The sequence below is a fragment of the Scomber japonicus genome, chromosome 17, assembly GCF_027409825.1.
Source record: "Scomber japonicus isolate fScoJap1 chromosome 17, fScoJap1.pri, whole genome shotgun sequence".
Taxonomy (NCBI): Eukaryota; Metazoa; Chordata; class Actinopteri; order Scombriformes; family Scombridae; genus Scomber; species Scomber japonicus.
Window position 1 is genome coordinate 17556465 of NC_070594.1, and position 16195 is coordinate 17572659.

At 38.9% G+C, this 16195-nt stretch overlaps 1 protein-coding gene across 1 annotated transcript; it reads left to right on the forward strand.

The window, feature by feature from the left end:
• Window positions 1–845: 845 nt before the first annotated feature.
• si:ch211-225h24.2 (uncharacterized protein LOC564539 homolog) lies at window positions 846–14599 on the forward strand. The gene is made up of 4 exons (XM_053337208.1): window positions 846–965; window positions 7562–7618; window positions 12932–13047; window positions 13981–14599. The coding sequence occupies exons 1-4, from the start codon at window positions 879–881 to the stop codon at window positions 14408–14410; spliced, it is 690 nt and encodes a 229-aa protein (XP_053193183.1). The 5' UTR covers window positions 846–878; the 3' UTR covers window positions 14411–14599.
• The last annotated feature ends 1596 nt before the right edge of the window (window positions 14600–16195 follow it).

A 16195-nucleotide genomic window follows, 5' to 3' on the forward strand; every position in this document is an offset into this window, starting at 1 on the left:
CTGGTTAACAATACATTATACTGTATATAAATCTTCTAAATTGTCAAAGACGAACATGCTCATTTGTATATAAAGTATGTGTACATTATTAATAATGAACCAGTAATACATACTATTATAATAATAGAGGTGCCATTCCACTGCACTTTAAAAATGTATATTTTAAGTACTTTACTGACAGTACTTCTATAAATTATATACATTTTTACTTGTATTGGATAAAAGATCCTTCTTTCACTACCGAATCAGTCTAAATATACAGTTTAATATACTTCAAACACAAACAGATTGATGTATTTGTACATTTTTGAGTCCCTGAGAGCTGAATAGGTTAAATGTTTCTAAATATCCGTTTCCGTGTTTTTACAGTGTCCTGTTCATTAAGAATGTGAACATTATTTTTCATGCATGTGTGGCTTCATGTTTGCATTGGCCAAAGATGAGACGTATGAACACACACCCCTCCACCACCACCACTTCCCTCTCTGCCATGGCAACTTCAAGGAACAGGGCCAGGGGGATGTGGGAGGAGTTTGAGGTCCAGGTGGTCGAGCCTGCGTAAAGACGCACCAAACACACGCCAAACAGTTACGAAACGAATAGTAAGCATCATTTTTTTTTAAAGAAAGAAAAAAAAGGTCGAATCTTCCAGCTACTGGCACCTCCATGAATGAATAAGCTGTTTCGGAGAGAGAGGCTCCTGGATTCACTGCTACAGAAATCACCAAAACAGCAGAACGCGCTTCGCTGGTGCGTCGCTGCGATCTCTCCACTGAACGGACCAAACTGCTCGGGGGAAACGTGAGACTTGTTTTGGGCAAAAAGTTGACAACACTTCCAAAAAACAAAGACAGCTCGTTTGAGCGACAAGTGGAGTTATGTTTAAGAAAAGCAAGAGTAAAGTGCTGGTGGATTATGCGTCAGAGGAAGACGACATGTCCTGGCACTATCATCACTCCTACAAGGTAATGAGACGGATGGAAAGGAAACTCAAACAACGGTATTTAGTGGAAACAATGACAGCAGTGTTCGGTGTTTAAAACTGCCATGATAATGAGAAATTACTGAATAGTTTTAATAACATGCATGATTACACCTGTTGAGCTTCACCTGTTACTGATATGTTTCTATAAAAGTGTATTAGAGGAAGGCTAAACAAGGGGCATAACAACAAAAACAGAAACCACTGTGTGATAGTCTTCACGCTTTTCTTTAAGACTTATATTTAGGCGACGAGTAAGTCAACATAAACCATTAGTTTGAATAGATATTTTCAATACAGTGGGTCAACACATAAGTTATTATAATAGAATAATAAATAATAATAGTAAATCAATAAAATAATAATGAATGATCAGAAATTAGACACAACACAAACAAAAAATGACACAGAACATCAGTTCTCTTACTATAACTACAATTATTCATCCAATGTTTATGACAATTTGTGACTGAAGTGGCCCAGCTTCCTTAAAAGTGACCAAAAATATCTCACACAGTTCACTTCACATGATGAAGCAGAGCGAGGAAGGAGAGGAGGACAAGTGCTGTGCTCCCACTCAAGTGTGAGGTCAGATGAGGAGAAGAGTGACAGAAAATACTGACGGTTCAAATAAAACATAATGTCAATTTTAGAGTCAAAATTGTGTGGAGTTGAATCACTTTGCATTGTTATAACCTTAAAAGTCAGACATCACTTATTTAAGAGGGAACAGATTGTATCTTTGTTGTGTTTTTGCAGTTTTTCCCATGACTCATTTGAATCAATATTCTCTGTCACTTGAAACAATAGTCTCTCATTAACTCCTGTGTACAAACTCAATCAGGTGAGCAGCAGTGTGTGAGGTCTGAAAGCCCCCATATCAGCACTTGCAAGCAGCTGGGCTCTGTCAAGGTGTTGATGGGGGGCGAGGGGCAGAGAGGAGATTCCATGATAAGACACACACACTAAAGTCTAAAGGCATCCAGCAGTGTGCACATAAAAAGAAAACTGACATTTTTATTTCTTTAACTTTTTGCAGAAGTTTCCTTTCCAATGGAGCCTGGTATTCATTTTTCTTTAAACGCAGGAAACCATGTTACTGAGAGGATTCAAGTGGAAATTCAGGTGTTGATGCCCCACTTGTCAGATTGTTAAATTAAAGGAGATGTGATATGGAGAGGTTTCTAACCTCAGTATTTTGGATAGATATCCCAATTCAAAGTCAGTATAAAGGAGAATAACAGTATCTTTTTCAGTTGAGTGTAAAATCAAACAAGAGTCAAGATAATTCGCTATCAGCTTGTTTGACTAAACATATAATCTAAACACTTGTGCAATAATTCAAGGTTTGTGGAGCGTGAGTTTTGCAGTTTTTTGGTTTTACTTCCCTGAAACTTTAACAATAGCGTTTTTAAGTGTGTTTTGTAAATCAATAAACTGAATTTTTAGATACACATACTAACGTGGCAATTTGTTAATTAACTAGATTTTGTAAAACTACATATTTGCACATCAGATTGTTTATAAAAAATACAAATAAGAGACAGAGGGGTGAAACAAATAGGGTAGTGATGTTTGATTAGTTCAAAGATGGAAAGAGTAAGTGGAATGTTTACTAGAGCATTTTGAATGTGTGATACCTTTTTTGATTTTATTCACTCCTTGCAGCTTTCCAGCAGTGTACTGCCATACAGCATTGGATGTATAAATGTGTCATGTTGTGGGCAATTGGGAAGATCAACCAACACCATTTCCCAGCATTTTTCATCTGTTGTTGTGATAATGCTGAGATCTGTGACCCTTGGCTGGGTTTATTGCCCGTTCTTAACTCCCAGCCTGGGAACTGGCGCATGTGGCCTTTACCTTTGAAGCGCTGGTCTGGGTTCAGTTTGTGACTCTGTTCCCAGTTGTCCCCCAAAATACTTGTGCTTTAGGAACTGATCTGAGGTCAGAACAGTGAATTCATCTCTAGATTCCTGGGAAAGTCATCAGGGAGGTCTCCCCGAGTCGCCATGGCAATAAAGTCCATCCAGGGGTCAGGGGTTGTATCATAAAATGTCGTAAACACAGTGAAGAGACAGCAGTGATACAGGATGAAGACAGGATAAAAGTTATGAAAACACAGTCTGGACATGCAGTCCATTTCCCCTTATTCAAACCGAAGCAGCTACACTGTCTGAACTACCCCAGTTAGTCACTCATGAGCTAGTCACAATAAAAGTACAAAAATACCTGTGTTAAGCCTCTTTCTAAACTGTACTGGATCTCAAAGGATAACCAAACATCTTTGGTTGAATTGAAGAAATATTTTCTCAGCTAAAGTTACACTTGAGGAGAAATATTAGGGAGCAGTCTGTAGGACTTGGTGACATCATGCAGTGAGGGTGCAGACTGCTACCTACTGATTATTTTCATTATAAATTAATATGCCAATTTCAATGATTCAATTCAATTATTTTCTCAATTAATCAATTAGTCTATAAGATATCAGAAACTATTATCACACGTTGTCCTATAAATGCTTTAATGGCTTCAGGGTAAGCCTCGTCTTTGTCTTGTGTTTTTTCTGGTTGGACAAAGTGGACAAAACAAAGAAAAACCGACTATCCTCGTCGTATAACATTATAAATATTCAGAGAGCTGTTGATTCAACCAAAGAATCTATTAATAGATTCTTCGGTTTCAACCTTTATTTACCAAAACAAGTTTCAGTGACACTCCTGAAAATAAAAGTCACAAACATTCACACCTGGAAGCAGCCAGAAGAACCACAGTCTGATCTGTTGGCTGTGCAGCTGCACTATAACAGTCAGGGATTCAAAGAATTGCTCAAGGGCACCTCAAGACCTGCTTTTTCACTTTCCCCACACGCATTTATGTTGCTGGTCCACCCTTCTTACCACAAGCTGACTCTTGTAGTGACGCTGTAGGTTAATAATCAAGTTGTCTTTTTCTTTTACATTGTGTACTCACTGTTATCTCTGTTTGTGCTTCATGGCATAACAGATGGAATTACATGTCGTGCCTATAAAGTGAGTTAAAACTGTACATCAGCTTTGCCCCAGAGAAACACATGGGCAGACAGCAGCAGGCAGACAGGTGGAGACAGACAAGCAGAAAGGGATAATCCATCCCCAGACACACAGAGGACAAGAGGGAGAGAAAAGGGGGGGAGGAGAGAAAATACAGGATTTGAAGTCAATATCTTTCCTGTCCTCCCTCTGCAGCGCTGTAGGGCGACTACAGACCCTGTGCCACAATTTTGCTTTCTCACCACTCACCCACGATTGAAGTTCAACAGGCTGTGAGGGAGGTGTGCGTGCCTGTTTGTCTATGGCTTAAAGGGGTAATGCACCTCAGTACTTCAATAGCACCACTCTAATTCCACTGTTTTTGAAGCAGGATCATGAGAGTACAGATCAGGTCGGAGCAAAAACTTCAGACGGCCTAATGTAAATCATTAGCGGTGATGGGAAAAAGACAGATAAGACTGAAGTCTTTGTTGAAGGGTAGAGGGTAAAGGTTTGTCTCACAAAGTTAAAACCAAATCATCACAGGACTTAATGCCAAAAATAGGGTTTGCATGAATGCACTTTACATTTAAAGAGATAGTTCAAGATTTTGGTGAATACACTTAGATGCCACTCTTACATTTGTATGTTAAATAGTCAAGAGATGTTAAGCTTAGTATCGCAAAAGGCTGGAAAGGGAGAACCAGCTGGCTAGACATACACTTAAGATGCATTCTGAGGATAAAGCTGCTTAAAAATGCTTTAAAAGCTAATGATATAGCTCGTCAGCTATAGAGTTAGTTCTGACTTCATTTTCTTTACTTTGATTTAAAAAAAAACTGTTATGACATCACAGATCTGGAAATTAGTGTGTGACATTGTCTAAGTACATTGGGTGATTTTGTGTGAGCTGGCCTCAGTGATTTCCCTCTTAAAATATGCACAGCCTAAGCCTCAATCACGTTACTGCTTCTGGCCAAGAAACACATAAACCCCTGTCAAACCACAACCTCTTGTTTTCACAACAAATGAGATATAAGGTGTTATATGAGTGGGTTTTTAGAGATGCTGATAGGTGGATTTTCTCATCTTTCAACAGATACAACATTCATGTCATACTTCTCAAACCATAATTATGAGCAGCTGAATTGGAAAAAGTGGTCACATCAGACTCTGATTTGATTCAGAAATACACAAGTGTCATCAGACTGTTGGCAACATAGCTGTATATTCATTACCACTGACAGTTACTAGATGAAACCTAACAAAAACACTGCAGTACACACAGTATATTCAGCTAACTTAAAATGAGTAATACACAGTTTGACTGTAACTGGTTTAATTTGTTTAAAAAACGCTACAAATACAGAATGTAACACTGCAAAAGTAGTTAATTAAGGCTATTGAAATGATGAAAAAGGCTATAACAAGGGTAGTGGTGGGATAACCAAGTTGGAATAACTGGAGGTTTTCCAATTCTGCTGACACTGTGGTTAGTAATGTGCAACAACAGCAAGAATCCAGTCTTTATACTAAGCTAAGCTGGCTATATTTATACTGAAGTAGTTTTTTTAGAATATAGTACGTGTCACTTATTACACTGCTGTCTTGACCAGGACTCTGGAAGGAGAGGTCCTGCATTTCAATGGGACCTTCCTGTCTTAATAAAGGATTATTTTTTTAAAATTTTAAGTGTAATATTTGGTGTAATATGTAGGCAGAAAAACGTTCTGAGTCACTGTGTTTAGAGTGTTGATGTGTGAAGGCTTTCTGAAACTTCTGTTGATTCTTTAGTATTGAAATTCACTGTGCATCTTTATTGCCTAGTAATCTGGCTTTTCTTAAGACAACACAGTGCTAAAATTCACACACACACACACACACACACACACACACACACACACACACACACACACGCACACGCACACACAAACACAGAGAGAGAGAGTGAAAAAAAACACAGCCCCCTGAGGTGCGAAAGCAGACCTCTTGCTGTCTGTCGTTAGGAGCATTTTCTGAAACACTACTCTCTGTCCCCCCCCTCGCCTGTTCACTCTCTCCCTCTGCCCCAAGTCGTTCATGCTTTTATGCTCTAACAGTAGTCAGCAATCAGTGTGTGTGAGTGTTTGTCAGTGTGCGTCTTTGATCCGCTCAGGTGGCAGAGACCCAGCAGACTTTGCTCAGACATGTCCAACCACCATTTCTCCCTCTCCCTCCCTCTCTCCCTCTCTCTCTCTATGTCTAGTGTAGTTGTAAGATGTTAGAAGTTGTAAGAAGTTCTTACAGCTTTGATCATTTTACAGGAATTCTGGCTCCACTTCAGTAATCTCTGGCTCAGCTGCATGTCTGATGACTTCTTGCTGCCCTCTTCTCATGATTTATTTTTTTGAAGTCTCTTTGGGCAAGTGCAAGTCGACTCTAAATCTTCAAAGGCAAATGTCAAATCTGTGACCACAGTAAATATCTAAATGATGTAATTCTGTGGTTAAAAGCACTCTGAACGATCAGGTTATTGTTGTGGCATCACTGTAGAGATTAAAGGTTTGTTTAAACAAAGACTAAAGGGTATGGATCTTCAGGATTGGCATGATGAGGTTTAATCCTCTGTGTAATAAGATTGTAATTAAAGGGTTAAAGTCTGATTTCTTGTCATAATCTCAGTTCAGAGTAGAGATATTTACAGGATTTCCATGAAGGTATGATGTATATTTGACACAAGATCAAGGTGACATTAATATTACTATAATAAATGATTATGTTAGTTTGGCTTAGTTTTGACACTTTGACAAGCATTGTTATATATATATAAAAAATTAACATGAAGAATATCAATGTCACCAACTTTATTTAAGAAATAAAATAATATTTATTGTATTTATTGATGACTTGGCAACAAATTTTGCTATCAGGTTCATTTCTGCTTGTATTATCTTTTAAATGTGTAACTATCTGTATATTTCTTTGATGGGTTATTATGAGAAAAAAAAGCACTTTACTCATTTATTATTATTTATCATTATTATTAGACGACACTTACAACACTTACCACACAGTTACAAAGTTCCTCAATGTAAAATAATAAAGACAAACAAAAGTATTATACAAAGGATATACTGAAAATGGAAGAAAAAAGCCTGAAGCACAATGGAACCAAAATAGCTCTGCCTTATATACCCAAATGGTGTCATGTGTGTCGTTAAAGCAATAGGTCATGGATTTGTTTTCTCTCTCTTTTGTTTGAATGTGTCCCCTGAGTTCAGTGGCTTCCCCCCTCTTTTTCCTCATTCCTCCATCCATCCCTCCATCTCGCCCTCCAAACACAGTGTGTTTATGTTACAGCTCTACAAAAAGACTGCCCTCTCTCTTCTACAGGAAAGTCTGCACACACTCCAAAAACACACACACACACACACACACACACACACACACACACACACACACACACCGCATCCCTTTTTCAAACTGTGGTTGGTGTGTGCGTGTGTTTTTGTTGGGAGGGGGGGTTGCTATTTGTGTTAACTCACCGCTGGTTTATGTGTGTGTGTATGTGTGTGTGTGTGTCTCTTAGGACAAAGACATAGAAGGAGAGGAAGAGGAGGAGGAAGCCGTCACAGCAGTGTCCAAGGTAAACAACACAACTTTGCAACTATCTGGATGTAACACAGACACAGACACACACTATCTGCTTCCCAACTTGTACTCAATTTACACAGATTGACCTCTGACATTAACCTGTCAAGATAGACCCTTCACTCGCCCAACCTGCTCTTATCTTCTCACATACTTGACTGTGCACACACGAGCAGATGTTCAGACTTACTTAATCACACTCATGGTTGTTTTATCCTAAGAGAATCAGCGGCCATATCCTGTAATTGACCTCAGCATCCCCAATTTACACACATAGACACACACGCATGCACATCAGCCACTTTCAGACCAAACAGTCCCTGAGAGGAAGAACTCACTGGGGAGCTCCCCTGAGAACTACATACCTTCAAGGACTTTTTTTTCTGTTTGCATTTGCACTGCCAATAAAAACACTGAAGTGATGTAAACTGGCCAGCAGTTGGCATAGCAACATCCCTTCTGCGTGAGATACAACAACAACAACAAGATGGAGGACCCTGTGATCGGAGCTGTGTGTATTTTTTGTGTGTCATGGGTTTCATAATAATACCAGGCTGCAAAGGAGACAAAAATATGTATATGTATTCTGTATGTAAATATACAAAAATGGCGGTTGCTAGTATTGCATTGGCTCATGTGTTTTACCAATCACTGTACGCTTTCATCACTCAAGGTTCCTCCTGTGTCTACCTTGAAGTAGGAATATAAAAAGTCCCTCAAAAATATTATTCTAACTATGATCATTCCCAGTTCAGTCAACATAGGCAAAATAAAAGTCCTCCAACAGTTCTGAAAACCATGAAAAGTGAATCAGGTCCAAAAGTGCCTGCTCTCTCTGGCTGTCTATTTTTGCCAGATGACCACAAGGTGTTACACGGTGCAGCAGAGGTAAAGCAGAGGACTGCTGAGGCTGCAATGTTTATCTGTAAACATGCCAGCCTTCAGCCTTCATTCCCGGCCTTATCCTTAACCTTATCACTTGGAAAACTGTCTTGTTTGTTGTTGTGGTACGTGCGTGTGTGTGTGCACGTGTTCTTCTTCTCTTCATCCTTATCCTAAAATGCCCTGTTTGGAACTGTGGAGTCATTTTGGTTTGGCGTTCAGTGGATTCTCTGATGTTAATGTTAGAATTAGGACTAAGGCAGTTTATGGTAAAAAGGGTTGAATGATTTTTCTGGTTTATTTCAAATTGGCTTTTATATTTGTAGCTTTGACCATCATTCTTATCAATATTAATAACATACAGGAAGTTGTTTGCCGAGATCTGGGATACAATTACATCATCAAAAGTCCAAAAGAAAGCTAATGGTCAAGTTAAGTGTATTGTTTGGCCTACTAAATATATATAATTATATTTCACAGTAATGTTATAGCTTGTGATGACTCCCTGTTAACATCATTGCATTTGACAACACTACATACACATTTCCTCACAAACAAATTTCAATATTACTAGTTAATACATTTTTTATGTTTACAGGGTTAGGGCATTTCAAAGTGAATCTACTGAGAAAGACCTCATAAACGCGTTTTCTGATGTGGGTTTCAGTAAAGTGTATGTGAAGGCAACTTTATCTGCAGCTATGCACAGTCCTATGATGTGTGTGTGAATGAGATTATGTGCTGTGTCTTTGTTCATGAGAGATATGTATGTATCTCTTGATCTATGCTGACAACAAGTCTTTACTCAAGGTGTGGTCGTGTCTGAACTCTTCTGAGCGTGGAAAGCTTGAGTGTAAACTTCGCACACAGTGTATTGTCTTTGTATCCTGGCTGGCTGCCTACTGTATGTATATCTACTGTAGGTGACTTAGTTCACAGGACATATTACATGTCCTGTTTGTGAGGATAGGGGTGCTGTGCTGGAGAAGGGAAGGAAACGCAGCATTCTTTCGAGGAGCTTGGCTATTTGGAAGGGAACAATCACTGTGGAGGAAAAACAAGGCTGAAAATAGACTGCTCTGACACTGTGGACGGCTACAATTCTTCCACCGCCGGTGGTTTTATGCTCATATTAGGACACACAAAGTAAACATGTACTCCTTACCTTTCCCTGCAATGGGGTTATAGGAGGGTGTGTATCTGCCTCTCTCTAATGCAACTTATTAAGCGCAACATTCATGATTCTGCACTCAGAAAATTATGAATTTTATTATTCAAGATTCAAGATTCAAGATTCAAGATTCAAGATTCAAGATTCAAGATTCAAGATGCTTTATTTGTCAGTCATCATGTCAGACATTAGCAGGCCTAAAGGGACAACTTTTTATACTTTGCTAGCATGTATGTCTGTTCCATGACAGCGGCCAATCTGACAAAGTGGCGATCATATTGTAAACTGTGGATTTCTGCTTTGAAGCAAAAATGAAACATATTTGTGATAATCTGTTTCATGGTGTGGTAGTAAATTAATTGATTTTGTTCATTAGAAGAACAGAAAATTGATTGCTTAATACTTTGGATTATAATTTTGTATGGGTACATCCATGACTGGTTTCACTAATCGTTTGATTTGTAAATGTTATAATAATAAACATAATATATGATACAATATAATTATGAAAAATGCCCATAACAATCCCAAGGTGATGTCTTCAAATGGCTGTTCCTGTCTGACCAACAGTCTAAAATTCAGTTTACTGTAATATATGACGAAGATTGTTCCAATTGTTCAAATAATAAATACCAGTTTCTCAAATATGTTGCTTTACTCAATTTAAAAGATATATAATTTTAACGTGAATATCTTTCAGAATTAAAAAAAAACCCCAATCTATACAAAAATATAATTAACAGGTGAATCAAAACAGAAAATAGTCAGATCCCTTAAAACGTATAGCATATAGCAGCAAGAAACAAGTGAGACGAAGAAATCTGTGGATAAACCTGAACTCATGAACCCATGCAGAGCCAAACAATACTTGAAGCTAAGGCTAAGGCTTGATTCCTGTCTCATTATGAAATTATTGTCTAATATGTGCAGTTCATACAATATTTCCAAAATGAAGTGCCTGTTTAATCTCTCAGTTTTAATCTCTGAGGTATGGATGGAAAAATCTGGTCCAATAAGAGCTCTATTGTTCTGCCAGGCATGGAGCTGTAAGTAAAGCTGTGGTGCTCCCCCACACAGCAAGCTCAGTGAGCTGCTTGGTTTACCTGCTTCTTGGCCACAGAGATTACTGGGTACTGAGCTGCTTTGGATCTCGAGGGCCGGAGGTTAATGCTGAAGAGAATAGTGAATCTGCAGGCCTCTGTATGGGCACACATGCATTCATGCACATACAAAGCTGGAATTTAGCCACATGCACACACACACAGACAATCTCTCAATCTCTTTTGGCATCTCTGGTTTCTTTTCCACAAAACCCAGCAAATCTGATCAACAGTTTACACTTGATCGCACACAGGAAACAAGAAGCAGAGAGAGAGGAGAGAGGCAGAAAGAGGCGAAAGAGGGTCAAAGTGGAGACAGTGTGTTGAAATGACTGATTTTGTAAATATTTCTGATGATAAAAAACTCCAAGAAACTGGCAGCGGTCTTGCCCTCAGGCATGTTAGTGGTGATGAGAGGCAAAAAGGAGGACATCTGATTTTTCATTTATCAGCACCAGTGCCTGCCTCTGTAGACACCAAAGTTAGTGAAGTGTTTACAGTACAAATCCATCACATGTCACATAGTTTTGAGTATGAGAAGAGCTCATGTGTGGGATCATGAGTATTCTCATGTGTGTGTTAGATAAAAGAGAGCTTGTAAAACCTATATGGCCGTAGGACAAACTGTTCTGTAAAAGTTCAACCGACGTTCTGAAGCTTGATCTCAGACTTGGTGACAGATCTTATTGTTGTGTTCCTGTTTGGTTTGAGAAACGAATGCTTTCATGTCCGGCTAGTTGTTTGCTTGTTGTAGTCGCTGTTATATCCTCTAGTCTTGAACACGGAGAACGAAACAGGAGAGATTAATCGTGTGTGTCAGTGTGCTGCACACTGCGCACCTTCTTCATAGTTAAAATATAGAAAAGAAGAAGAAGCACTCTAAAGGGGTTGTAAGGGTCAAACCCATTCATTAAATGATGTTTTTAATATTGAGAATGTTTTGATAACGGTAAAGCAAAGGCAGGCACGGATGCAAGTAGGAGTAAACGTTATGACCTTGACAGTTGACATTGTGAATTCTTCCCAGGCATGGAGAGAATCAGAGCCAAAAGTTTGTTCCATAATCACTGAGGAAGGCGGTATCTGCACTATGGGGAAAGCTGCAAGGGCAGAGAGGAATTCTGATGTGATGTGGGAGTCCGGGGGGTTTAAGAGGGAGTGGAGGGTCTTCCATTGGAATGTGGTGTACATTACTGCCAAGCTAGTGCCACTCACGCTCTTTCTTCCTCTCTGTATCTGTAACACTGACCTGGAATTTATAACATTTTGGATCAGCAGCAGTAAGAAATTTGTCCTGTCTAGTTGGTTCAGTGTTATAACCTTAACGGAACAGTTTGACATTTTGGGAAACATTCCTGCCTTTTTTTTTACAGAGAGATAAATATGCTCCATGCTTAATATGAAGCTAGCACCTGCAGCTTGTTAGCTTAACCTTGCACAAAGACACAGCTTTGAAAAGGGTAAAACAGCTAGACTAGGCCTGTCTGTAACAATATCTGCCCAAAAACTTCACTGCCAAACTTCAGTCAAGTAATAGTCCAAAACCACAACATGACATTTTTATGCTTCAGTTTTTCTAGAGATTAAACAAACAGGTTATGGGCTAATTAGTTATCTTTAGAGGTGCTTGGAGACTAATTTTGTTATCATTGGACGGAGCCAGGCTAGCTGTTTTTCCCTGCTGCCAGTCTTTACGATAAGCTAACTGGATGCTGGCGAGCTAAATATCCTATCACACAAACATGAGAGTGTTATTTTTATGAGACTGTTATCAATATTCCCATCTAACACTAGGCAAGAAAGTAAACAAGTGTATTCCCAAAATGTCAAACTCCTGAAAAAATGATTGGTGTTGCAGAAAAAAATCTTTTTGATTCCTTTTTAAACGGTCTTGTATGGATGGATGATAGATGAATATTCGGTTTGGGAGTTCAGATACAGTGAAGCCCATAACAGAATTTCAAAAATGCACGTTCATCAATCTAAACAGACAACTGTTTTTCTAGATTCCCATGAAGTTGACTTTGTGAAATCACTCTCTTCAGGGAGCATAAATCACTGACAAATAGGCATCACAGATAACAAGCTAACATGCAACAGATGATGTTATTCATTTCAGCACTGTAGTTCAAAATCCAATGCTCTTGTCTGCCAGGAGGCCAAGGTGAAGAAGATCATGTCCAAGAAGGAGAGGAGGGAGAAGAAGATGTTTTCCTCCAAAGATGATGAACACTTCTTGTTGACCGGAGTCAACCTGGCTGACCGCAGAGGGTGAGGTTACACACACAATAACTCAGCCAAAGATGATTGGTTTCTAGCAGCACCACAACCTAACTTTATCATTAAGATCTCCTACCATTAAATCAGAGGTGGAAAGTAACTATTGGCTTAAGTACTGTGCTTAAATACAATTTGAACATTTCAAGTTTGTTTCTACTCCACTGCATTTTGGAATAAAATATTATCCTTTTTTTATTTTTCACTATATTATATACAGTGTATTACTGTGTTTTTACATGCTGATCATTATGAAGATGATATTAGGAAAGGCTAAACTACTCTCAAGCATGTAGTAACACATTGTAGTGGCAAAGCTCCACCTTAATAACCTTAAAATATATCTTAAAAGTATCAATAACACTCTTCATAATGAGTACTTTTTAACATATTTATAGGAATAGTCCAACAGTTTGTAAGTTTATGCTGAAGTATAACCGTGACACTGCCAGAGTACAAATCAGTGGAAACATAACCTGAACAGACTATTCCTTGTTCACATCATGTTAACAGACAACTCAGTGGCCATTACTGAGTGTGGGCTGCAAATATTTACAAACTTGACAAGAAATAATGGAGTCACGTCCAGCTACTTGTATTTGTTTATACTGTATGTAAGGCAGAGATAAATTTTTCAGCAGTTATTGACGTTCAACCCCCTTGAGGAAGAAGAACGTGCATGAAGAGGAAAACCTTAATTAATCACCTCTCTGTCACAAACCGGGAATTCCTATGGCTCACTGTATGGGGAAAGTTCTCTGCAGTGTTAAGATGTCTGATAAACACTGGTTCCCCACCCAGCGATTGCCCTATTTATAGTTAAGATGCGAGTGGTCAAGTTAGACCCCAGTAAATGTTGTGTGACATCTCCTGCAACAGTAGCTTTAAAGTTTGTACCTCTCATCTTGTTTTTGTGTTTCTCTAAAGGTCTCACAAGAAAATCAAGGACGATGAGAAAGAGAAAGAAAAGAAGGACAAGCCAGATAAGGGCCTCTGTTTTTGGGAAAGCGTAACCATGACAATGAGGCAAATCTCACCCACTAAAAAACTGGAGAAGATGGAGGGCTGGGAGCCGCCTCAACTCAACAACTTAAACGAGACTGTGACTGACGAAGCTCCAGAGGACAAGACCCAGAAAGGGGACTCACCCATGTCATTCCCTGAATCCTTAGGCCTCCCATTGGAATTGGCTTCCTGGGCAGGCCGGGGTCAAGAAGAGGACTCCTCACGCTATGCTAACCTGTCGGATTCCACAGCTGCTGTCAGGTGGACAGCCCGCGCCAAAGTTAAGCTGGCCGGTATCAGTAGGATGAGCAGAGCGATTGTGTCAGAGAGCTCATGGGAGGGGTTTAAATAGTAGTTATTTTTTTACCTTTGATGCGTCTCCCTACTCACCTGTATACCACCAATAAAGAGGATGAAGACCTGAACCAAATATCTGCTTGTCCCTCTAGTCTAGTTCTGGACTAAACCAGTTAATGTTAACTGGTATGGAGATGCTGTAGTGTAGCCCTGAATGTAACACAAGAAGTTTGTCCATATCATTTTAGAGCTGAAGTCCTTGAAGACAATATATGTTTTTTTTTTCTTGGGCTTTTTAGGTGGGACTGCCACATTGATAAACCAGGGTTGCCAGTTCAAATCACTGACATATATGTAAATTACAACAAATGGAAGCCTTACACTACTGTGATATCCACTGGTCTGGCATTTAGATGTTTTATATTGCCAAGAAATGTTTGAAATGTATTGTGGCTGTTATTATATGCAAACCTGCAAAAATGGGTTTCATTTCATTTACGTCTATGCAGTTAGTAACAGCATCAGAGCAAAGAAAGTGGGTCTGAATCCTTAACTTAAACATCGATAATAGGCTTGAAACTATATAATACAGGAGTGTGTGTATGTGTGTGTCTGTGTCTGTGTGTGTGTGTGTGTGTGTGTGAGGAGAGGAGGTGAGTTTGTAGGTGGACATGTGTGAAAATGTGTGATAGTGAATCTCTGTTAGCATTGCATAGGAGATTTGAAAAGGTGTCTGAAGTACTGCTGTTGTATTGTGAGTATCTGTGGGTTATAAAGATCATTAACACTTTTGTGTTTACAAAAAATTAAGGCAACCCCCACAGCATCATTGATTGGTGCATATTTTAATCTTATGATGAATGATATTTATAATTTTGCTGATGAAAAGATGAAACCTACCTATATTGAAACTGTTTTTCAAAAGAGCGATGACACCACCATCCATGAAGTGCCTTGTATCAATAAAATGACATTATGCATTTCCTGTAAATTTGATGTAGACCGAATCATCCTTTGACCACAAACCTGCAATGCTTATCACAATATCCATGCAGGTGCATGTGGGTCAATCCAGTATGCACCTCTGCTGCACCAACCACTAATACAAATGCCATTAGTTCACCAGCAGGAGTAGCACAGGTGTTTGATTCAACTTCATTTATTAAAAGCTGGTCATTTCTTTAATGCTGTGTATGCATATCTGTATATTGTATAGGATTGAGACAATGAAGACTAATTTCATTTCTACAATTATTTTAATTTTCTTTTAGATGAATGAGAAAATGGCAAAAAAAATGAATGCCACTGTTCTTAGCCTCTCTCTTTTCTTTATTGTTATCTGTTTGCTGAATTTGTTTGATACTGATGTCTGCTTCATTGCAGCCAGGAGTGTACAAAGATACAGCTCCACTGCCAAGGATGTCTGTATCCTGTATTTATTCTCTAAAAGGCTGGGCCACATTTTCCCAAACAGAATAAAGATTTACTCTGACAGTCTGGCTCTACTTTTTTCAACACGTTGCAGTCTGGAGTAAATACACGTCTTGATTTACCGGACTTTGCTTTCAACACACAGATGGTTTTCACTGATACAGTGGCCAGAGCAGAAACAGGCCAGTCAAAGCCTTTATCAGAAGGGATTTGGATAATAAAAAAATGGATTATTTTTTGTCCTGTAAAACAACACTTGGCTACAACTTCCTAAGTCTTTTTCCACGATTTCCAGATCTGCACAAGAATGTGACATTTCATATCCTGCAAAACCATCTTTTGAACACATTTTTTTGAAAGTCAGCTTTTGCTGGTGCAGCATAATAGGAACCATATGAATCAGGAAATT